Raw genomic sequence first — 25,381 nt, forward strand, 5'->3', positions numbered from 1 at the left:
TGTCTGCCCTTGAAGGCAAGCACTGAACAAGCTACCATGGACCATGTGAGCTTTCATCGGAATAGTCTTTGAAAACTGGAATAGGCTACTTCACATCTCTTTTTAATTTGTGTTTTAAGGATTTAAGGATGTGGATAGGACTGAGTGTCTTTCCCTGGTGGTTTACTCAGCATTTTTGCCTTTCTGCCTCTGAGGAAATATATATATATATATATATTCAAAATATTTAGGAAAGTGACCTTGCAGATTTCCAGACCATTTCACTGGCCTCTTGCCTGCTTCTGTGGAGGATGGCATGTAGTGATGGCAGAATGAGAAGCTTGACAACCCTCTCTGTCTAGATATGACTCTCTCTTCTACTACTGAACAGGTATGTGGTTTTTGTTTAATAATGGACACCATTGCTGTGAGCAATGAGACCTTTGGTTATCCATTGAGAAATGAGAAATACAACACATGTGTTTTCCAGAATGGCAAATGTAAATAAGTGATACATTTACTGTCACCTGTCAATTGTTTTTTTACTCTCAGGAGCAGAATCTGCAGCCATATTTGGATTAAGTTGGCCAATGCTCAATGAGTAAGCTGTTTTGGACTTGAATGATTTCTTCTGAATCCCTGAAGTGTTTGGGTATGGCCATTGAAATAGATACTAGGTGGTCTTTTAAAAGCAGACATTGGGAGATAAGAGCTTATAGGTGTTGTTCCATGTCAATGGGTTTATCCTTGTGTTGTTATGTGGCCAACAGCAATGGCAATAGCTACTATTACTGTTGAGAATGTTATATATTCTGAAGCTTTTAGATGGAATGTTCTATAGCTATCTATTAAGCCCTTTTGATCTATGGTGCAGGTTAATGCCAAGGTTTTGTTTCTTGCTGTTTTGTTTGGATGATCTAGTATTGATAAAAATGGGATATCCAAATCATTCTCTGTTCTTATAGTTGAGTCTATTTCTGTATGTCCAGTAATGTTTCTAAAATTCAATTTGGTACCCCAATATTCAGCACATCTACAATAATTCTATTTTCATGATTGATCACTTTTTTTATTAATGTGAATTCATTTTCTTTATATTTTCTCATTATGGCATGAAGTCTACTTTGTTAGAGAAAGCTGTTGCCATTTTTGCTCTTCATTTGCCTGATATGTTGATTTTAATGTTCCTCCTTCAGTCTGTATGTACTTTTTGACAATAAGGTGGTTTGAATGAGGCATCCCTATAGACTCAGCCTTTGAATATTTGGTCCCCAGTTGATGGTGTTGCTTGGGTAAGGTTAGGAGATGTGGTCTTTTTGGAGGAAGTATGTCATTGAGAGTTTAAAGATTTGTGCCATTCCCAGCTCACATTCTCTGCTTTGGCATATAGTTCAAGATGAGGGCTCCCAGTTTTCTGCTTTTGCCGTCATGGACTCTAACCCTCTGGGACCATAAGCTTAACAAACTCTTCTATTTATTGCATTGGCCATGATTTTTTATCACATCAATAAAAATTAATAACTAATACAGGAGTGTTTTTTGGAGGCAACAAGTAATTGGCTCTTACTTTGTAATCTATTCAGCCAGTTTGAGTGACATTATCAGCAAATTAAAACCATTTGCATTTAGGGTTGTTATTGAGAGGGATTTGTTGACTCTTATGCTTTTTTGAGGGGAAGAGGTTTGAGACAGGGTTTCTTTGTAGCTTTGGAGCCTGTCCTTGAACTAACGCTTGTAGACCAGGCTGGCTGCAAACTCACAGAGATCCGCCTGCTTCTGCCTCCTGAGTGCTGGGATTAAAAGTGTACACCCCTACTGCCTAGCCTGACTCTTATGCTTATGTTGATTGTTTTCCTATTGATTTCATTGTTTTTCTCTTCTTTTAATGTTAGACATTAGTTGGTTTACTGAGTTGGAAATAACTTGAGCCATTCTTTTAGACTTATTTATTTTTATTATATGTGAGTTGGTGTTTTGTCTGCAGTACATCTGTGTAAGGGTGCCAGATCCTCTGGAACTGGAGTTAAAGACAGTTGTGAGCTTCCATGAGGATGCTGGAAATTAAGAGAAGCCTGTGCTCTTAACTGCTGAGTCATCGACTGAGCTGTTCCTAATTTCCCTTTGTCTATTTGTTCTTCTCGTGAAATTTATTCTTTTCTCTGTTTTTATTATTAAGACCCTCTGTTCCCTCTAGTTGTACAGGATTCCTCTAAGTGTCTTCTACAGTGGTGGTCTCGTAGGCATGGATTACTTTTGATTGTGCTGATTTTGGCTATTTTATTTCTTCCTGATTTAAGGTAAATGTACTGAAAGCGGTTCCTTCTGTTGCCATTCACCTTCTTTTCGCTGCTTGTGGTACATCATCATATGTTTATCACATCACAGGGGTTATCCCAAGGTGCAATATTTTTTGGATAGATTTGCCTTAGTAACACGTTGGCAATTTTTCTTTTGCTGCTTTTAATATTGTTTTTTTATTTTGAACTTTGACATTTTTGACTCCAATGTGTTGTGGAGACATCATTCTTTAGTCTGTCTGGGTTTCTCAATGGACTTCCATGTCCATTTCTTTGCAGTACTTGGCAACTGTTTTGTTCCAATTTTAATGAATAGTTTCTGTCTAGTGTTTTACATTGTCTGTTTCTACTCCACCAGTGCCTGAGTGTCACATTTCCTTATCCTCTACCTCGGAAATTCTGCTAAATTTCATCTACTGGTTATTGTTTCTATTATCAAAATTTTACTGAGTTTTTAATTTCTTTATTTTTCCCCCAAACCTTGATTTTCTTTCTTACCCATCTCTATTTTCTCTTTTTGCAATGTTCACTTTCTCATCTATATCCTGAATTTATTTCCTTACTACATCTTTGTGTTTGCTTGTTTCCTCTTTGAAGCAGCTGATTGTTTTTACATGTTGACTTCTGAATTATTTGCCCAACATGTCAATCATTTCATTGTCTTTAGGTTTAGCAGTTGAGGTATTATCATTACTTGGAATATGTAATGTCACTTTACCTAGTCATGTTTATTGAGTTTCTCTGTTGTAATTTGCTCATGTTTGGTATAGATTTCTCTTCTGATTTTGTTTGAAGATCTCCTGAGGGGATGCCTCCCCAGGACTGTTCAGAGAGGAGCAAACAAACCTCAAGGCAAAGCCAAGTGCAAACATACACATAAAATCAATATAAACACATTACTACACCAGCAATTACCATAAAACACAAAATGACACGTTGTTCACGTAGAATACAGCATGAAACCAATCATTATTTCACGTGAAAATAAAAACAGCTAATGAAAGAAGTCAGGTAAGACAGAGTAAAGAGTGGAAAGAAAGTTTTGAGAAATTAATGAAAAGGATCTGAGAACATTATGAAAAGGGAGAGGAATGTGTAAATGGATAAAAATGAAATTGAACACCCAGTAAATGAATAGTGTATGAATAGTTTTAGGTAATTATAAGGAGGTAGAAATAAAAGCATTAAAACTCTTTAAGATATAGAATTAAAATACTATGAAAAGTTTAATAAAAAGAAAAACTGGATCATGCCTGGCAACTCCTAAAATTAAAGTCTATTGGGAAGAAAACGGAGGCTCTGATAGATGAGAGGGCTCCTATATTTTTTGCCATTTAAGAAAGTGCTGGTTTCCTGTCATTTGTGCAAGTGCTGAATTTGAACTATTCAAGCGTCCTGCACCCACCAGAGTTGCCTTCCCTTTGGGACCTTGTCTGTTTGGGGTAGCAGGAGTCTGGGCTGACATAATCTATAGTCCCTCTGTGGTTTCCTGCACACCCCCAAGTGCATTGAAAGTAAGAGAACCAACAAACATTGAATTCTGTACATGAGAGCTGACTCTGTGCTTTCCAAAGTCACTCAGCATTTCATGCCTTGCAGAAGAGATGAGACTGTGGAAATCAATTTCCTCCCTGGAATCTCAGAGACCTGCCCACAATGAACCTCCTAGCAGATAACTGACTCCAATCCCTGACTTCAAGCTTGGGATTATCAGGCTACACAGCTAACCTTGAGGAGGTAAGGTAGGCTCCCAGGAACAGAAAGTGAGATCCCTTGGACCCATCCTTTTTGCTGCCTGAGGCCAGCCTCCTACCCCTTACACTTCTCAGCAAGTCTGTATGCATTCCCATTTTCTCTACACTTGCCTTGCAGAGGCATCTTCCATCCCGAGAAGGTGAGAAGTTGATTCCAGGCTTTCTGAATTGTGATTGTTCTTTGTGATCATGGTCTTTGGGTAACTCAGCCTTTAAAGTAGGTTCTCTTTTAAGAACTTACTATCTTATCTATCTGTCTGTCTATCTGTCTATCCAGCTACAGCTTTCCAGTACTGAGTGGGATAAAGCCATTGACCTCCTTTCTATAGCTGACCTCCTCAGGAGTGGTCACCGTCCCACCAACACTCCCAAGTAAACTGGAGTCTTTGGAAGAACTGTCCTCAGCTTAGCTTTGGAATGAGGCTGATGTCACTTTCCCTCCCTGCTGGGGAACTGCAGCTACTAATGCTAGTGGATAGGACCCCTCCTTTCATTTGTCCTTCTATTTCTGCACTCTCCAGCTGACTTCTCCATGATGCTCCAACCTGCTCTTCTGCTTGAATGGAAGGGCTGGTATTTGCTATCCCGACTTTTCTCATTCACCGTGGCACATATGGAAGGTTCTCGTCTATCATTTTATCCCTGAGGTCGCTACTGTCTTTTCATTTTGAGACTTTTCCCCTCTGCCTCTGGTTGCCCATCTCTTAGTGGCCACACCAAAGAGATAATCCCAATGCCTCAGCAGTTTTTGACACTTGAACATAGTCTATCCTTCAAATTTTGTTCGTTTCTAATGTCAGAATAGAAAATTTCACCCTATAACTAAACATTCCATATTCTTGCTCAATATTAAACAGGCAACAAATTTACACTCCCCATAGCTCTCATTGCTTATAAGTTATTTGAACTTTTTCATGGTCACCCTCTCTACAGAGAAGACAAACCTTATGTACCCAGCCCACATCTGACTTTCAATTTTAAGAACACGTGTTCTCTGCTTTTATATCTGAGAGGATCAATACATCAATCTTCAAGGCACAAGTTTCTACCCTTATTTATCTAATAGTTTTTTTTAAAATAATAGTGTTTAGTACCATGTAGATATTCTTAGATTTGTTTAGTACCATGTAGATACTCTCAGATTTTACAGAAATGAACCCAATCACCAGTTTTCCTAACTCTAGAGCCTGTCATTTGCTTATAAATTAGGCTATCTTCCATGAAAAATAAAACATTATTTTTCCAAATTACTGATAGAAATATACATTGCAGATAGAAGCAATATAAGGGGGAAAAGGAGAAGAATTCCATGAAGAGAAATAGTGTTAGATGATACTCCAGGACTCATGTGAGGGCCTCAGGGGACCCTGCATGTGAGGGCCTCAGGGGACCCTGCATGTGAGACCCTCAGGGGACCCTCCCTGCATGTGAATTCCTTGGGGGATCCTGCGTGTGAATGCCTCGGGGGACACTGCAGGTGAGGTCCTCAGGAGACCCCGCATGTGAGGTCCTCAGGAGACCCTGCATGTGATGTGTTCATCCTTTGAGTGAGCTCAAGGTGACACATGAGGAAGCTGTTTCATGCCCCTAAAAATACCCACGCAGGTTCTGGGCTTCCCAAGGCTGTTTGGGTGGAATGTGCCCTTTCAGTGTTTCCCATGTGACTTGAGGCTTGGTCACAGGTTTTGATTTCTCCATTTCCCATTTCCTAAGTGAGGATGCCTGCGAAAGAGCCCTGAGTCTCCACACCCTCCACGCTGGCAATGAGAAGTCACTGAAGCCATGACAGGAGCAGAGGAGCATCATGCTCTCTCTGGGCTGGCTGTTTCTTTGCTTTGTTGCTGGAGAGCAGACCACGGGATTTGATCATTCAGGTAGAGGGGGTTTTGCTTTGCCTGTTAACCCTGTGAGTCTTGTGGTCACAGTCTAAAGTCCCAGATAATCTGTTACATCAGCAGCCCGAACTATGAGTACGCAACCTCTTCTCGCTGCTAAAGAGAGTGGGAGGAGATGTTTCCGGTGGGGACTGCTTTCAGCAGATGCCACATACAGCTGGGGGATCCCAGTGACCACAATGGGGCATTCAGTGGGGACATCTGAGGAAGAGTGCATGATTGTTCCTCCGGTCTCCCACAGGGACTTAAGACACTAGCCTGTTGGGAGCGAATCAGAACACGAGCCATTTTCATCTATGAAATTGGCATGGTACACAAGATAGAACAGAGAACTTAGTCCTTTGTTATACTGAGTCTCTTTGTAAATATTAATGGGAAGCCTGCCTTCTAACATGCTTTCTTTTGTGTGTGTGTATGTGTGTTGTTTCATTTGCTGTCATTTTCAGCTTGCGTCACCAAAAGACTTCTGTGGATATATCCCGTGAAGGGTGCAGAGGAGTTTGTCCTATTTTGTGATTTGCCAGAGCCTCTGAAGTCACAATTCTCCCATATAAATCAACTGCCACCAACTCAAGGCCCAGCCCACATACCTTGCAGTGGTAATCAGAATTTATCTGATGTCCAGTGGTACAAGCAGCCTCGGCATGGAGGTCCATTAGAGGAGATCCATAGAAACTTTTCTCGCGAGAGGAGAGGCATGCTGCAGCTATCGACCCCGCAGATAAACAATGTTGGGTCATTTATCTGTAGACCCAGGCTTAGGTATGTCTCAAAGGCATTCCAGTCTAGAAATACCCTCAAATCCTCTGTTACCTAGACAAGTACTGACAGGACCTTCTCTATCTCCTAGGCACCCCCAGGATACGGCTTGTTGTGTCAAGACCATCTTAGAACTTAAGCCTCAGAGAAATGTATCCTGTGGGAACCCAGCTGAGCACACACAATACCTATTTCTTGGTAGCACTGGATCCATTTATTGCCCCAGTCTCAGCTGCCAAAGTGATGTCCAGAGTCCAGAGATGACCTGGTACCGGGTATGAATGGAGTTTTTAAAGCTGGTGTAAGAGAACTGTTTGTGGCACTTGTCTCTATATTAGACTCTTTACAGAAACATGAGTTAGACGGCTTGAGGCCCAGAGCTCCATAAAAACTGGTCTATGCGTATGTGAAAGACCTATATTCTAATGTGCTTTTGAGCCTACGGAGAGTACAGTTTGCTATTCAGATCGATAGAGTCACCCTTTGGATCAATGGCAGGGGACAAGTCCAGCATGTGGGTGGCGTCATACTTGTGGGAGGGTGTCAAAGGCATCTGGGAATTCTGGCCATTCATTTATGTGTCATAAAGACTAATGGGCATTGGTGAGGATGAGGAAGGGAGCTCCCTACCATCAAATCTTGAGGACGTTTTTAAAAGAAGCAGAGGAGTGGAGTAGTTTTTAAAGGGGAACGTGGCGAGGAAAGTCCAGCAAGTCACTGCATGTGTGACAAATGGCTCGTGCAAAGTTTGTGGGAGCGAGGGAGTGCTAAGAGAAAGTGCACAAGAGAAAGTTTATGACGACGTGGAGGAAACCAGTAAGCACACACAGCAAATGCGTTCCACGTTTTCACTGTGCTGTTAGTGCTTGCCCACACACATGAATGCTCACCCAACAGAGCCCTATCTGTGACACACCTCCTCCAACAAGGTCTCACCGCCTAATGGTTCCCAAACAGTTCCAGCAACTGGGGAGGTCAAGCATCCAGACATAGGAGCCCATGGAGCCATTCTCCTTCCAACTACACAGCAGTGACTTCTTAGCTAAAACAGCGAGGGTTGGTGTGAGGAGTGCTCCATTGGCCGTGCTAGGCAGGGCTTCTGCTCTCCAGTGCTTCGCTTCCCTGCTTGGAGCAGGTATCAGGAGAGCACTGGGGCCTGGCTGAGCACTTGGCAGGTTCTTAATTATTTAATGATTGAAAATCAGAATTAAAATAAAGCACCTGCTATTTTTGATTTCTGGAAATACAGGGAAAAGAAAATATCCTTAATAAATCTGATTCCTTAAGTGAAAGGCATTTGAATTGATTAAGTTAGTATGTTTTGATGATCTTAGTAACTTTCTGACACAATGAAGAATCATAATGAAGGACAGGCAGAGAGTTTCTTTAGAAACGGCCTTGAACACCAGGATCACTGTGGTTCTGTGTGACCTTCTGTTAAGGGGACCCGAGCATGAATAAAATCCCTATCGGTGTCTTACATCACCCTCACCACGGCTGGGGTGGTTTGCTGTAGAGCTGGTGTACATGGTGTGGGGTTGAGTCTCAGCCCCGTGTTCCATGGAAACTTTGCACATGTGTTTGCCACTTCCCCTTCTTGTTTCCATTTGGGTTAGCTCTTGGAGGGACTGGAATCTAGGCACTATATGAGTTGTCTACCATGGGGAATTGGTGAGCAGGCTGAGACTGGCCAGGCCCACAGGCTGAAGCGCTTCTAAATAGTGAAGATAAATGATAACTTAGATTGTAGTTTTGGAAGCTGTTCTCAAGGCCAATCTATTGGCCCGTTCTGTTCTGTTGTTCTCACCATAAACATCCCCCTACCTTCCCAGGCAGCTTTGAATACAGCTAGCCACATGCTGTGCAATTGCTGCTGCACATGGGTTGCACAGCAAGGCTGCTGAGCAAGGAGGGCCCCATTCCTTCTCCTGAACAGAATACGGATGCTGCCTGCAGTTCCTTCAGCTTTTCAATAACCCTAGTGGGTGGGTCAATCAAGCTATGATGGCATGTCAGCCTTTTTCCTAAGAACTACCACTAGGCAATTGGAGGGGCATTCTCAATTGTGTGCCTGGGATTAGAGTCTCTAACTCATGTGCCTAACTAACTTCATGCACACTCCTGATAGATTCTAAAACATGGGTTTTTGCTCGTCATTCTGTGTACTAAGAAATTGGAATTTTGATTTTATAATTTTATAACCCAAGTGTACTAGTTATCACTTTTACAGTTTTGAAGCCCATAGATAACAAAAACATGGGCATGTTAATTATTTTTTATAATTTTAATTTTTATTAAAAATCATTTTTCATGCACAATATTTGCATTGTGATTTCCTCTCGCCCAGCTCCTCCCAGCTCCTTCCCACCTCACCATCCACCCACATAAACACCCTTTTCTTTCTCTCTCTCATTAGAAAACAACCTGACAACTATAAAACCAAAACAAGCAAAACAGAATAAGATGAAACAACACACAGAAAAAAAAAGAGCCTAAGAAAAATTACAAGAAACACATACAGATGAAGACACACACGCACTGGCACACAGAAATCCCATAAAAACACAGACTCCTAAACTGCAATATATAAGCAAAATCTGCAAGGTCAAAGAAAGTGTGTGTAGATGTGTGTGTGTGGGGGGGTGGGGGGTGGGATGTGATTCTTAAGACCCCGTAAAACTGCTGAGCAAGCCTGCATGGTAGCGTTCTCGGCTGTGGTTTCTGGAGCCATCCTTCTGGCTACGCATTGCCATCACTTGGGGGTACGACTGTTCGATTATCTGAAAAGGCACCCACGTGTCCTATCATCCGGCTCTTAAGGATCTTTTTGTTTAACAGGGAGATCATGAAAGTGTTTTCTCAATTACACTCTAGAGTGAAGAAAGAATTTGTCTACTGCCGTCCCTTGAGCCTCTCTAGTTGAAGTCTTCAATTACACAGGAAAATGAGATGACTTTCATGAGGTGGTAGTTAGGGAACACAAGCTGGCTGATATTAACCATTACCTCCTTCCCAGATGCTCACAGAACATCTGTTTAATAACTTACTCAATACTTTGGCTAGGTACTGATATCGGGCCTATCATTACAACTTTCTGGTTTATTAATTTCCTAGTGTATAGTAGAAGAAATATTTCTACAGGATTGAAGAATAAGTTTAGCATTGTCACGTGATTGGGACAAGGGATTGTATGATGGTATTCACTGAGAAAGATTATCATTGTAACAAATAGAGTAATAAGTCCATTCGGTGAAGGATAATGAATTGCTCAGTGTGAGAGAAACAGAGTTCTTGCGTGGTCTGAACTCTACTGGATTGGAAATTAAAACTGTAGGTTGCTCATGAAGTAGGGGGACTGGGGCCCTGTTGACATGCTTGAACTTTCCTTGTGTGTCTTCTGAACCACAAAACTAGCAATGGGAATAGAAAGAAGGTGGGGATATTTTCACAGAAGAAGGGGATAATCAAATGCTTTGATAAGAGACTAGTTAAATAGACAGTCATAATAGTTTAGACTTTCCTGGCTTTAAATATACTCATGGTATTCATCAGCTTGTAGAAAGTAAAAACTGATTCGGTCATAGGTAGTGAAGATATGCTGTGCTCGAGTCCAGACAAGATTATGAGTTAATGATGAGGAACCATTTGAAGTTCATCAAGGAAAATAGGCTAAAATCATAGATCCAGATGGAGGAAGCCCCAATAAGAACTCCAGTGTTGCCTGGCTTTAGGGAGCACCAGTCCTAGAGAATCCTACAATTTTGGGGTGCTCCCTAGTGCTGAGCTGCCTGCTAGTGAAACCTCCGGATAGTACATTACAAGATCACAGCAACTGCCGTCTTACTAAGAATGACTTTGCTTCCCCCTACATGCCCCCTAAACATCTGTATTAGTACCTTCAGGTTTTCCACTTATTGTGGTGGCGCAAATGAATGCAGACAGATTATATAGATATATACAGCTTTAATAAGGAAATAGACTTACAGGACCACAGGTTCCCGCGGAGCACTGGAAAAGCGGAGCAAAAGAAAAGGGCTGCTGGGCTCACGCCCGGCAGATTTATCCGTAAACATTAGCCCGAGGGGAACACCCCCCCAATGGGTGGGGCTATGTCCCTACAACTTATTTTTTCTGGGCCTCTGACTCTACCCTCAGATCACACTGTGGCTGCACCTGTGTTTTATTTTTTAATGTTTCACCTCTGAGCATCACACTGTACCCTCTGCTTCTTTCCTACCAGGCTTACTTGTGATCGAATAATCTGGTGTGTTCCCTATCTCTCTGCATACTTTTTTTTCACCCTAATTTCTTTAGCATCTCATGTGAGTTTTGTCTCACAAAGATTTTGATGACACACACCAAGCCATGATTGCCATCTATAAAATGAGGAAGAGGTCTACTTGGCTGCCATCCACGCTCCTCCATGGTTTGACTGAAGTCTTAGTGATGGAACTCTGTGTCCTTGCTCTACCAGTTTCTCAGCAGATTTGCTTCATGCCCACACTCTACATTCTGTTCTTTGTATGATCTTCCTGAATTTTCTAGAGTTTAACTCTGGACTTTCCTCCTTCTTCTTAGCTTCACTTCTGGCTGGAGCGTTCTTGATCTTTGCCATCACCTGATAAATAATTTGAGCTGTCTCTGCCTCTTGCCCTGACTCTCCATCCTGTTTTGTAGTTACTCCCAACGATCAGTGTGGCCCACTCAGACTGTGTGACACCATAGGGGAAGTTCTTTGTTGGGCCCCAGGAACTGGCCCAGACACTTGGAGGTGTGTGGGGGAGGGTGGGGGGAATTCCTGCTTCTACCTGTGTGAAGGCCAATGGAAGGGAAACTCCTCGATCAGTAAACGAAACTCTTAGTCAGAAAAATTATGTTCGATATTCAGTTCTCTCATTCACTAGACATTCTCATGCTGTCTTTCCTTTAAACTTGGAAGTATTTCTTTCCTTATTTGTAGAATGAAAGAAATAAAATCCAATCAAATCCCAAGTCAGAGACTCCTTTGGACCAGTGATAGTTCACCTGGGGAAGAAGAGAAGAGATGGTTCAAGAGAGATAAATTGTTCTTTAAGTGAGCACTTTACTAAGGGGGTGACACCACAGTCAATACTCAAGCTTCTGAAGAACGAGCTGTTAGTCTGCAAAGACAAAGTGAGGTTCCTAATGGTTCCTGAGGAGAGGTGTTGTGCCCTTCACCCGGGAGGCAGCAGAGATGTTTGGCCCTTTGGGGGGGAGCTGAGAGAAAAAAAATATTAGAGGTCACTGCAGATGGCCCGATGTGTGAGACAGTGGTGTCTAGAAGGTTTGCGATCTACTGATAAGCATAGAACTTTACAGTCTATGTAGAGAACAGATTCTCACCATCTCATCATTTCTGTGACCTCTTTTCTTTTGATTATAACTATCAGAGATCTGCTTTGGGGACTCATGGGAAGCTAGAAGGTCATATACTACAGAAATGTCACATATGAGTTAGGCTGCTGGAGTCAGGGCCATGATGACCCAGCCTTCTGCAGATAGTGACTGACCCCTACTGTGCCGGAGCCCCTGGTGACAGGAAGGTGGTTTGAAACAGTGTGTCCTTCAGATTCCATGAGCTTCACAAGCAGCTGCTAGGCACCTTTCTCATAATATCCTAGTACACGATTCTCCTGTTTGGAACCTTTCTTGCACGGTGTGTTCCTGAATTCACACAGCCTTAACAAAGCTGTTCGCTAGAGCAATAAAAAGCAAACACGTTCAGAGCCCACCTTGGTCTCAAGCCCCATGCCTGTATTGCACTTACATTTCACCTCCTCCTAAAGTGGCCGTTGCATGTACGTGTTCTTCATAGCTCTGCAAAGACTGGAGGAAGCAGCCCTGTTTCATGTGGGCGGAGATTTGCTAACAACTGCCCCCTGAGCACTCTATATGTGATGTGACAGATAGGCCTGAGACTCAGGGACTGGAGACTCAGAATCTGCTGAGAGAAGGGGCCCGTGTTTATTCCTTTCAATGTACCCAGGATTTGTTAGCCACCTGTAGACCATGACTGCACTCAATAGCTATAGAAGAGGATAGGCCACATAGCATACTTTGGAAAAAGGCAGTGACTGTAGCGGCTGTTTGCCCACAAGGTCCGGGATGTGTGAAGTGGCAATTCTCCTGGGAGCAAGTGATGATTTTGTTCCCCAAAGCTGAGCCCTGGTGGAGCTGTGGAGGAAGCTGCAGCCTGTGCTCTGGGGGAAGCCGCAGAGGACTTGCAAAGGCAGGGGTACAATAGAGCATGACCCTCGGGGTAAGATGGGGTTATAAAGGGGCCCTAGCAGAGAAGGAGCCAGGCCAGTCTTCGAAGACTACAGACATCATCTGAAGGGCACAGGAAGTCACTGAAGGATTCTAAGTTCTTGTATGAGTTCAGAGTCAAATAATGATTTCTTAGCATTCTCTGTATTCGTTCTCTGTGATTCTTATGTAAGTGCAGTTTATTAACTTAGTGTATTTTACTTATGATTTATTCTTATATTCAGAATAAATCTTTATTTTTGCTTTTTGAGATAGGGTTTTTTTTTGTGTAACCTTGGTTGTCCTGGAAATGGCTCTGTAGACTAGATAGGGCTGGCCTTGAGCTCAGAGATCAACCTGCTTCTGTCTCCTGAGTGCTGGGATTAAAGGCGTGTGCCACCATGCTTCACTCTTATATTCAAATTAAATTTTCTGAATGAGAATAATTTATATATTGCTTTTATTGACAGCCTACAAGTCTCAGAGTACATGCACTCACATGTGTGCACACACACACATTGCCAGTCTCAAGCACATGTGCATATAATTTAGTGAAAATTAAGTTAGCCATCATTCCTGAGAACAGTGGATATTCTAGAACACTCTTGGACCTCCAAATTATGCTCTAAGAAACGCGAAGTCAGTAGCTCTCTGTGAGCTGATTGGAGTCAGCTTTCTTTGCAGCTTCAGGAAATTCTTCTTCTGTGACCTCAGATAGAGCACAGCTTATAGCATCCTCATTCACTGGGACCCTGTGTTTCAAACTGACCGACCTTTACCTGCATCAAATTGGCGAAGCTTTTCTTAAATGTGGAATAAATGTTAACAGAAACTCTGAGGTTTCAGAAAGGTGGTTAATTCTTATCTTTTGAATTAGGATGGAAGACCCCTGCCTAGGCATAAGAACAGCATCCTTAAGTTGGAAGATGTTTATACACATAACCAGGGCTTGTATGTGTGTGATTATACTCAGTCGGATAATGTGAGCTCCTGGACAGTCCGAGCTGTCGTTCATGTAAAAACCATTGGTAAGTGAGGTTTTTCTTTTTTTTTTCTAAACTCTTGCTGACCGGTGAAAATCATCTTCCTTTGGTTAAATAATTTTTTCCGTTTAGAGAAGAAAAATAACTGTTTCCCTTTGTTTAGCCTCTGGCAACCCTTAAAAGGCTCTGAGTTGAGAAAACACCAGCGCTTCCATCAACTGAGGTCCCATCTCACAAAGAGGTTCAGTTTGGGTCATGTTCATATTCTCAAAAGTTGGGCTGTCCCTTTCTCGCAGATGTCTTCTTGCAATAAATTTAAATATGCATTAGATATTTCATAATGTAAGTATGCATTAGTTATTTGATACTTGAAACATGAAGAGACATACGTGTGCCTGTTTAAAGCATGTTAATGTATTTCCATGTGTTTAAAATTTTGTTGTTTTATAAAAGAGAAGGAACCTTGATGCTGCAGCTTGATCTGTGCCCCATCCTCCTCCAGTGAGGAGCCCATAGACTATAGACAAGATCAGTGGATCTCAATCATCCTAATACAATTCTGTTTTTTGCATCTTAAACACAGACTAAGGTGGTGCTTGCCAGAAACGTTTTCAATATTCTTAAATAATATTGGAGGGGGTATGGGATGTTTTGACTGATGTTTGTTTGTTTTTGTTTGTTTTTTCTCTTAATTTATTCTTCCCTGACTAACAAGGAAGTTAAATGTCTCATCCTGTAGTTGTTACCCTTTTAGATTGGGTCTTCCACAGCTCTTCCCTTGGGTCATTTATTTTTTTATACCAGGTCTACAAACAACAGCACAACTAAATGGTAGTTGTAAATAATTCAGTCTTGGTTTCCAAGGTCAAAACATAACAGAATCTGTCATTCGAGCTTGTGCCAAAGAGCAACAGGGTAGCTGACTCAATTCTCAATGAAAATATTAATGAAGTTTACATCAAGTTTTCTTACCGCAAGACATGGTCCAGTTAGAGTGTACTAAGATGGCAACATTTCTGTTTATTTCCCGGTCCTTGCTCTTCCCATGGCTGTATTGTGAAGAGAGGAGAAGTTCCGTGTACAGACCATGCCAGCATCACTTTCTCCAACAAGTGATGTGTAAATGTTCTCCCACTCAGTCATCCGCAATCCCTAAATTCTCAGTGATGGAATTTACTTCCCTCTCCCACTTGAAGGTCATTGCATCTATGCCAGGCATTCCTGTCTTGCCCGTCACTGTGCCTTGTCCTTCTCATTGAATGATTCCCACATTCCCACAGAATAGACAGCAAGCTTTTGTGGTAACTTTCGATTAAGGATTAGTGCCCGGACACGTTCTCTGACCCCTAAGAACAGACTCTTTTATGGGTCAGAGAGACAGAAAGCAGGAGGGCACCACCCAGTGTAGAAGGAGAAGGAGAAGTGGGCATGCATAAGGTCCACCAGGTCCAACCTTGGTGCAGCAAATCCAAGCAAGAACCCTGGGACGAGAAGAATAAACAATGGTACTCACTCCACTGGGAAGAGAAGAGGGGGTGATGCTGTCCATTCTGGCAGAGGCGGTAGCATCTGGAATCATCCAGGAATCCTGAGAAAAGAGAATACAGATGAAGGAGAACAGATCAGAGAATGGAGGTGGGGTGGGGTGGGGATGGGATGCGGGTGGAGATGGGGTGGGGATGGGATGATGTGAGGGTGAGGGTGGGACCCTGAGAGCAGGACCTACTTCATACTTTAAGCTAGTTTCAAGTTTTTATTCCATTCTTCATTATGTGATCCATTAAACAAAAAAAAGGGGGAAATGGTGTAGGAGGTTTTTCTGTTTGTGTGTTGTTTTTATTGGTTGAATAAAGAGACTGTCTTGGCCTTTTGATAGGGCAGCCCCACGTTGGGTGCCAGATAAAGTACTAAACAATCCCACATCAGTTTGGATTCAAAGGGTTATTTATTTGAGGGGGAAAAACTTAGAGAACACCATCCTACACAACAGCCAGGAAAGGAATCCAGTCGCTGGAGCAAGAGAGAGAGCAGAGGGCTGCCACTGCTTTTTAAAGAGAGAGAGAGGCCACGCCCCAGTGGGCTGGTATCTCAATGGCTATTGGCTAAAGGAGCCGACAGAGCTCCCGCAGCAATTATGTGTGAAGATTTCAGTTCGTTTGTTCATTTGTTTTCTTTCTCGAGACAAGGTCTCCCTACGTATACCAAGTTAGCCTATAATTTACATGTAGCCCAAGCTGGCCTCAAACCTGTGATCTTTTGCCTCCTTAGTGCTGGCATCATAGGTGTGTGTTTACCACTTCTGACCAGTTTGGAGTTTTAGCCAAAAGACGATAGGGGACCACTCAGTACTGCAATGCATAAGAGCATCATGAACAGGCTTGTGTCCAAGCTAGATCTAACATGAAGAGGTAATAATTTCTAGAGAAGTATGGAGGCAGAGAAGACATCGTTAATTCAGGCAGTCACCAGTAGAGATGTAACAAAGGGCATGACCTGAAAGGGATGGGAATCTAGACATATATTGGAGATGCTTCTATGAGAATTCACGGCTGGGGAACAGGAAAAGACAACAAGCAGAGTCAGGGTTGCGTCGCCTTCTGCTGATACAGGGCAAAGTGGAGGTGGGTGGGGGTCAGTGAACTTGATAGATGGTATTGAAAGGTACCTCAGGAGGTGGAGGGAGTGGTGTTCCTGAGTAGGCAGACAGGGTGTGTTTTACAAACAGGAAAAAGAGAGAGCAGACATTGTAGTTTTCTGAGGAGGTAAGTCAGTAATGCTAGCACCACTTAATAACCATGAAGGCCAAGGAGAAGAAGGGAGTCTGAGGGAGACGGTAAGTGCTAATATGGAAGGACCTGACTCATAGTGCTGTAATGAAGAGGGGTGTTTAGGTCAATGATGGAGATGCCAGGGCTAGGGACAGGAGTATAAGAATGGCAGAATGTGAAGAGGGGGCCTGGGGCTGAGTCGTGGGGTATCTCCCACATGTGGAAAGGGAGTGGAGGAGCAAGATCTTCACAGAATGCACACCGCTATCAGGGGAAGGGAGGAGTTGATGGTGTGCTAGCGAACTGCCTTTGGAGGCCAAGGCCGTCAGTCAGCAGGAGGATGCGGTGAGGAGTGTGGGGCCGATGGCACAAGAGAGATGGGGTTGATGAGAAGCCGATGAGAAGTGAGAGTGGTGATGCTGTCAGTCCAGGCCACCACTTTCACTGGAGACAGGATACCCTCAGAAGAAAGCAGAACAAGGAGGGCATCTCTGAAACTGTGGCAGGAAAGAAAAGGGCCGAGAAAATCAGAGGCTGCCTGCCCCTTTATACTAAGCTAAACCACGAGTTTTAGGTTGTGGGTGGCTAGTTTTGAATCTCAGTTCCTTGGGCAGGTTGTCCCTCTTGGCTGGTGACTCAGTCAGATGGCAAGAAGAAGAAATCTCGTAATTGACACAGGCTTACGTCTCAAGTGTGGTGCGGGGAGCTGTGTGTGTGTGCAAATGTAAGTATGTAAGCGTGTGTGTGTGTGCGTGTGTGTGTGTGTGTAGGCCAGAGCACAAACTTGGATTTTACATCTCAAGTATAATCCATTGGTCTTTGTTGACAGTTTCTGTAACTTGCTATGTGAGCCAGGCTGGCAAGCTAGTAAGCCCTGGCTATCCGTTTGGCTCTTCCTCCCCAGCCTAGATCTACAAACATGTGTACCATGCCCAATTTTTAGTTTCTTTTGTGGGTTCCATGGGTCAAACTCAGGTCCTTGCGCTTGGGTGGCAAGCACTGCACTGCTGGAGACAGCCCCGAAGAGACAACTTCCTAAGTGACAATCTCAATTCCCAGATGTATGCATTCTGGGTAAAATGAATGAACAGAGCACTAGAAACTTAAACTGGTGTGGAGTTAACACTCCCAAGTCTTCAGCAAGCAAACCTTCAGACTTCTTAATGCAAAGGGCGATCTTTGTTTTCATCTTGCAGTTAAGGACGTCAACCTGAAACCAGACATTCTGGATCCCATCACGGACACCCTGGAAGCGGAACTTGGTAAGTTGCCTAATATTACCATGCCTGATGACCCCGTGCTTCAGACTTGCAAATAAGAGTTGTGCCTGTGAACCTTGGCGCAGTCCCAGCTAGTTTTGTCAACACGCAGTTTCGTAAGCCTTCTGAGCCCCAGTCATTATTAGATCTGCCCCTCACTGTCGCGGGCCGATCTTCCTCTGAGAGAGAGGGATGAGATATATTCTAAGTGCCTGGCAGACTAAACAAGACGAACGGGTTTTATATTCACGAAACAGCATGCATATATGCATATACGTGCATATGTTTCCATTTGAGTTATGCATATAAATTTACAACAAAGGTAGCACTAACCTTTATGAATATGCTACTTGGGCTATTCCTCAAGAAAATTATACCCCTGCATCTCATGCTCAAACGTATTCCAAAATGGTGCCTTCTTTAGGGTAGAGGAGAAATTGACTTTCATCTGATTGCCTTTTATTTTGTCAAATTCAACCTCTTACTCCTTTACACACAGCCAAGGAGAGAAGGCAAATTTGAAAGCAAATCGTGGTATTTCAGTTAAATATTTACCATTTCAAATGATAATGAAAGATTTCATTTTGTGCAAAGGTAAACAGATTGTTATTACAGTAGAAGGTCAGTAGGTGGCGGTAGTGACACATTCTGGGGCTAGAAATAGTGACAAGGGGGGAAGACATAAGAATGGAAAGAAGATGCCGGGCGGTGGTGGCGCACGCCTTTAATCCCAGCACTCGGGAGGCAGAGGCAGGCGGATCTCTGTGAGTTCGAGACCAGCCTGGTCTACAAGAGCTAGTTCCAGGACAGGCTCCAAAAATATACAGCCAAATTGTGTATTTAAGGCGTTGAAGCTGGGAAAAGACGAAGGTCCAAAGAGGAGTTCAAATGGATTCCCTGTTTATCCAGAAGTCAGCTGGAAGGGGGGGAATAATTCTCACAGGAACGGTGGGCAAAGGGAGAGTGGCCAAGGAGCACGCATGGCTCACCCATTGTACAGTATGCAGAGCAGCTGAGAATCTATAATTTCCCCCTGCACTGCAGGCTACCGTAATGTTGACAGGAAAGTGCAGCTCTCGACTCTAAGGTGACAAGAGGGTATGAGTGGCTGTGACCCTGGAGCACAGATTTGGGTTACCCCACGTCCATGTTCCAATGTGGAAACAGTTTCACGGCAACAGAAAAAAAAAACAAAAATAATAAACAAAGACACTCTTCTAATCTACTGGGGAAGAGATCTGATGCCAAGTCACAGCCCAGGGAGAGGCCTGAGCTACAGGCTCGGGGGCCATCACAGAACAGGTTTAGCATTGTGGTTGATGGAAGCCAGTGGTCTGTTCAACTAAGACGTTCTAAGAAATCTAATACATCCTAATAGCCATAAGGACGTTAAGTCAGCTAAGGAGGTGGGCGAGGAATGACTGTTAAGGAGGGAAAAAGGCCCAAGACACATTGTGATGAGGCTGCGGGCCTGGAGTATCCCAGCCTTTCTGTTATCACTGAGGTCCTAATCACTAACTGGCCTTGCAGGGGGTTTTGCATAAGGTGTGTGCGGGTGTTTTGTTTTGTTTTTTCTTCAGGATTTTCCATTCATGGTAACCTCATGTTTATTCCATGTGTAAACGTCAATTAGTTAAACTGATCTTTTTGATGGATTGTACCTCTCATCACTAATATTAAAGGCTGAGTTGTTTTCAGAGTTCCTGCTTCTCCCAGCGGTATGATTGTGAAATTCTCGTGTGAAGGACATTTGGGATACACAGATTAGCCACAAGGGACAGCCATAACAGGAAGTATGTTGCTAAGTGGAATGTGTTGATGCTTGGCTATTCCTGGTTCCCACTGCCTGGCACCTGGCTGCGTCCGGATGCAGCTTCTGGTCATTCCGTCACACGTGTGTTCTGATATGCTGTATTCCTGTTCTCTCGACCTCTGTATTTTCAGGAAAGTCTTTGACTCTATCCTGCAGAGCACAATTTGGCTTCCAAAAAGACGTTCAGCCTGTAATAAAGTGGTATGCCAAAGAATCTACTCAGGAGCGAGAAATTCTAGGATCTAAGAAGGAACGGTGAGAAAACGCTAGTGAACTATAGTCATTGCTTTCAACCCGCTAGAAATTGCTATAGCAGATAGTTAATGGTAGAGGTAAAATGGTGTGGGACAATGGTCTGTATTCCATAAATATTTTAAATATTTATTTAAATATTTTAAATATTTATTTAAATATTTTAAATATTTATTTAAAATATTATATTTTAAATAAATGCTGATTGGCCAGTAGCCAGGCAGGAGTATAGGTGGGACAACCAGGCAGGCGGGGCAATGAGAACAGGAGAATTCTGGGAAGAGGACCTATTCAGCAGTCCTGTCCCAGACACGTGGCTAAAATGTGACTGCCCTGACGAATAAGGTATCAAGCCACATAGCTAACATAGACAAGAATAATGGGCTAATATAAGTTATAAGAGTTAATAAGAAGCCTGAGCTAATGGGCCAGTTTATAACTAATGTAGACCTCAAGACTTAATGATTGCGGGAACCAGGCAGGACACAAAACCACAGACAACAGTAAAAAGAAAAGGCCATAGATGCTATCTATCTATCTATCTATCTATCTATCTATCTATCTATCTATCTATCTATCTATCTATCATCTATCATCTATCTGTCTGTCTGTCTGTCTATATATCCTTTTATCATCTATCTATCCATCCATCATCTATCTATCATATATTATCTCTTATTTCTTATCTATCATATTAATTTAAATCTTGCAGGCACTCTATTTCTGATGAGACCATAAAGTGAACCAGATATGCATGGCAGTTCGTCATTGATGGAACCATGTATGATAATGGCCCCCTAAGACCACATGACTTAGTTATGTTGGGCACATCTTGCCTGTGTTAAGTACACTATGATGCTTTCACAAGGGTTTAAAACACCCTTAGACCATGTTCAAGTGTATTTAACTTAACTATTTTTTTTAATTTTGGAGGACAGGGTCTTGTGTATTTCAAGTTTGTCTCAAAGTCTCTATGTAGATGAGGAGAGACTTGAACTTCTCACGTGCTGGAATTACAGACATGCACCACCGCACCCTCTATATGTGAGGCTGGGGATCTAATGCATGCTAGATGCTAGATCAGCATTCTACACATTGAACCACAGTACAAGCTTTCTTTTTTTTTCTTTTCCTTTCCTTCCCTTCCCATCCCTTCCCTTCCCTTTTTCATCCATCCTTCCTTCCTCTCTTTTTCTTTCTCTGCCAGGACACACAGTGTGCTGAGAAGGTATGCTATCCCTAGTTCACAACCTCAGCTTATAAAGGTGTTTGAAAAGGTCACTGCCTTAAAAGCCAAGGTAAGCCAGTAAGTGGATACACTCACTCAGAATGCTTGTCTAGAAGTATCTCATTCAACACTTGGGAGAGGGTGGTTCCTGCCCCCACCCAGTCTTCAACTGTGCCTTCATCCAGTGCCTTAAGGAAATGGCACCCTAACATGGAATATGACCAAGGAGAATTGGAGATGCAGCTTCCGCTGGGGTGGAGCCTTAAAGGGGAGATGTCCGTCTTGGAATGCAGCAGGCTGCAACTCTACGATGATTAGACTTTGTTTATTGTTGTCTGTGACTAACATAAACCCTGGAGTTTTGTGGGAGAGAGAGAAATTAAGCAGTTGAAAGGGAAGTTGTAGACCTTCAGAGACAAGCCATCCAATGTCCAGTCAAACAAGTCTATACTCCTAGGCGAAAGAGCTGGGGTTCAGTTGTGACCAGATAGATAGGTCACTAAGAGATGTGTCTTCTCACTTCCACATTGGACTCAAAATAAGCATCTACAGAAAGTTTCCTCTAGTTCTTTCTAACTACTCACTAAACAAAAGTGTGCTTTGACAACCACAGATAAAGGGTAAAAGAAGGATTTTGCTAATGAAACTGAAATTTAGCAAGAAGCCCTAACATTGAGGAAGTCATTGGGTCCTAAATTGACACCGCGTGAGCATCTGAGCAAGACACGTGAGGCAAGAACGTGTTCTCAAGTCACCCGCCTGCAGGTCTCGATCTGCTTTCCAGGGCATGGCAAGGGGACCCTCGTCCCCTGTGTATATTCTGTGACTGAAAACCTTCACCTTGCAAGGTCACTGTAAGGGACAGATGCAGTAGAAGCCACATGTGTGTCACAATATATGACAGGCAAAATACGTTCATGGACTAACTGCCAGTACTGCCCATCCATCCTCTGAGCCTTGTCCCTGACACTCCCAAGTTAGGATGTTCATAGCGTGACTCCTCAGGGTTTGTGTGCAGTGAGGAAGTGTTGTAGGAGGCCACTTGTTGGTTCCCGGCTGCTCAGCCCCCAAATAACTACACGGAAACTGTATTAATTAAATCACTGCTTGGCCTATTAGCTCTAGCTTCTTTTTGGCTAGCTCTTACATCTTAACTTAACCCATTTCTACTATTTTATATTTTACCCCGAGGCTCGTGGCCTACTGGCAAGGTTCCAACTGGCAGCTCGCATCTTTCCATTCAGTTTAGTTTTCCCTGCCTAGCTCTATTCTGCTAAACCACTGGCCGAAACAGCTTCTTTATTTATTAATTTATCTATTCAGTAAAAGCAACACATATACAGAAGGACTTCCCACACCAAGGAAGGAATTAAAGAATCTGGAGTCAGCGCTCAGTAAAGTACCTGATAGCAAACTGCAAGAGGAATTAGTTGTGTGTGCAATTGCACATGTGTGTATGTGTGTGTACACATATGTGTACCTGCATATGGAGATTAGAGGTAAATCTCATGCTTCATTCCTCAAATGCTACTAACTTTGTTTTTGGGGGTGGGTCTTTTGTTGACTAAGCTAGCCTGGCTACCTGGGGAGCTACAGAGATCCACTCATCTCTGCCTTTCCTGAGGCTGGGTTTACAAATGCATGTTACGTGTTTTTTGTTTGTTTGTTTGTTTTTAACGTGGGTTCTGGGGATTGGACTCGTGCTTTGGAAGCAAACACTTCACAGACTGCAATTATTCTTAAATTCTTGGTATTGTATGTTCCTGGAGGAAGTTCTTAGAATAAAGTTCAGACGAGGGCCACAAGTTACTTAGACCTTATTGTAAGTCCTTAGCAGAGTCTGTCACTTGCTCAAGAGAGAGAGCCTCCTTCATCTCCTGGTGCTCTTCCTTGTCTTCTGATAAATTTCCACCAGCTTTGTCAGTCTTCCCAGCTCACCTGGGTGATTGGCAATTGAGGTTGCTGAGCGAGGATGCCATGTTTTCTCCTCTTTTCCTAGCCCTGAACCCAATTTTAAGAGCACAGTCATTGAATACACCGTCGTCCTGACGACAGTCACTCAAAGAGATCTTAGCAGCAAGTTTGTTTGTTTTGCCCAGAACTCCATCGGGAACACCACACGGACCATCCAGCTGAGGAAGAAGGAGGGGGGTAAGCCTAGAACTTTGTTCTTACAGATTGAGAGCTGTTCTTTTCGAAACAGGGGGGGGGATAGTTTCCCAAAGAGAAGAGGCAGCATTTGCAGCCATCACTTTCCAGACACTGAAGCGATGATAATTCACTGAAGGCCTTGACCATGGCCATACAACTGACTTTGACCTACTAATCTGTGTCTGAAGACACCGTTTGCTCAACTCTCTCTCTGCTCACATAGTTCATTCACCCATTCATTTACCCTCTTCATTCATTCATTCGCTCATACACTCAACTCATTCATTCACCCCACTGGTACCTACAAGAATCTCTAGCCCACCCTACCACACCGTGACAGGGCCAGTGTTCAGACCTTACTCTCTTTGTTGGTTGCCTTTGTTGGCTTCCAGAGAATAAGAAAACAGCTGGTCGAAATGGCCACCGAGGAGCCAGTTGATCTTTAACAAGATGTCCCGAGATGAGATTGGCCTCAGTTCATTCACTCAGTGAGTGGATGATTGTAGCACCATCAAGCACCCGTACATGTCTTTGAGCCATCGAGTGACAATGTTCAGGCTTGGCCCTCAGTAAGTGTCTGGAACAGTGGCTGTTCTCTGTAGTGACCTGTTTATAGCAAATCACAGAGGGTGCTAAGTGAGGCCGATGTCATCCCTCTGCTAGGAATGTTTAGATGCTGGTGAGGATGATAATATAAGATGGTAATCTATGACAGGCGAAGGGAGCAGTCCAAATGAGCTCTGCAGACGTTCATAGGTGTAAACATAAGTAAAATGGCTGAGTATTGAAGGTCACTCAACCGGGAACTTTCCACGCCCCTTGGCTCTCTAAAGTTAATCGTGAACAGTCCCATCTAGACTTAAGATGATCCCGGATGTGAGACAAATGCAGGTAGTGGCAGGGATGTGCTGCAGGATGGTGCATGCTGGTCCAGACGGGCCCTTTCACTGTTCTCTTTTCCTCAGCGGTGTTTGTATACATCCTCCTTGGCACAGCCATGGCGCTGGTGGGCATTCTGGTCTCAGCGGCCTTTCTCTACTGGTACTGGATTGAGATCGTCCTGCTGTGCCGAGCCTACAGGAGCAAGGACGAGACTCTGAAGGGTAAGATCACCCAACATGCTGTTCCCTGTCTTAGTGTCAAGACAAGACACATTGTTACTTCCTACCTACCGGCTTTCTTTTCTTGGCTTTGTCTGGTTTCAGACCCGAGCAGCCTGTTAGAGAGGAAGTCAAAGGGAGCTAATGCCTGATGCGTGGGGCTTCTTATCACTCAGGTTTGAGATCTTCTTCCAAGAAGAAACAGTTCTAATTCACTCTTCTTACCAGGAACTTTATAGAAAGCATTTGTGGGATTCATGGGACTTGAAGGTATTCTCGTTGCTAACCTATCTGAGGCAGTACAGCAAGCGACAGCTCTGTGTCTTAGCTGTTTCATCCATAAAATGGGACTGTCACGGCAGCAGGCAGAGGACAGTGTGTGAGCTCACTGAGATTAGCCACGGCATGCACTAAGAATGACACCATAGTGTATGAAAACTTAGTGTGGTCGGCGCTGGGTATCCCTTGAGGACTGGAGCTCATGCTTGCCTGTGAGTTGACCACTGTCATTCTCACAGCCCCCTTCGGCAGGGAAGGATGAAGTGTGAGCTTCAGATTAGAACACCCGAAACAGCTGTGTCTTGCTTGGTCTTAGAGCTGTGTAGTACGGCTTTATCATCACGTGAAAAGAAGACATTCCAGGCCAGGTATTTGTCCCAAATAATTGGGAAGTTGCACAAAATACAAGTCCCATTATTCCTGAGGAAGCTTCTGTCCATTTGTGCACAAGCCATGATCACAATACTCTCCAGTGTCACATGAGACCAGAACACTGCTCTAACTTCTGCTGGCCCCAAAAAACCTTGGGTCGGTGTGTTTACAGTTTCAGTGAATGATTCTGCTGCCTGGAGCAGAAATAATTCCTGCTGGGTGTCA

General features: G+C 43.4%; 1 protein-coding gene across 1 annotated transcript in view; it reads left to right on the forward strand.

The window, feature by feature from the left end:
- The first annotated feature begins 345 nt into the window (after positions 1-345).
- Il18rap (interleukin 18 receptor accessory protein) overlaps positions 346-25,381 on the forward strand; it is a 29,184-nt gene continuing 4,148 nt past the window's right edge. Inside the window, exons 1-10 of the mRNA XM_057751748.1 lie at positions 346-370; positions 3,876-4,013; positions 5,744-5,904; positions 6,372-6,687; positions 6,776-6,959; positions 13,829-13,979; positions 17,899-17,964; positions 19,906-20,029; positions 23,254-23,405; positions 24,371-24,508. Coding sequence (XP_057607731.1) covers positions 5,835-5,904; positions 6,372-6,687; positions 6,776-6,959; positions 13,829-13,979; positions 17,899-17,964; positions 19,906-20,029; positions 23,254-23,405; positions 24,371-24,508 — 1,201 coding nt within the window. The 5' untranslated portion in view covers positions 346-370; positions 3,876-4,013; positions 5,744-5,834. The remainder of the gene's footprint in view (positions 371-3,875; positions 4,014-5,743; positions 5,905-6,371; positions 6,688-6,775; positions 6,960-13,828; positions 13,980-17,898; positions 17,965-19,905; positions 20,030-23,253; positions 23,406-24,370; positions 24,509-25,381) is intronic.

This window comes from Chionomys nivalis, chromosome 19 (genome assembly GCF_950005125.1).
Source record: "Chionomys nivalis chromosome 19, mChiNiv1.1, whole genome shotgun sequence".
In the NCBI taxonomy this organism is placed as follows: Eukaryota; Metazoa; Chordata; class Mammalia; order Rodentia; family Cricetidae; genus Chionomys; species Chionomys nivalis.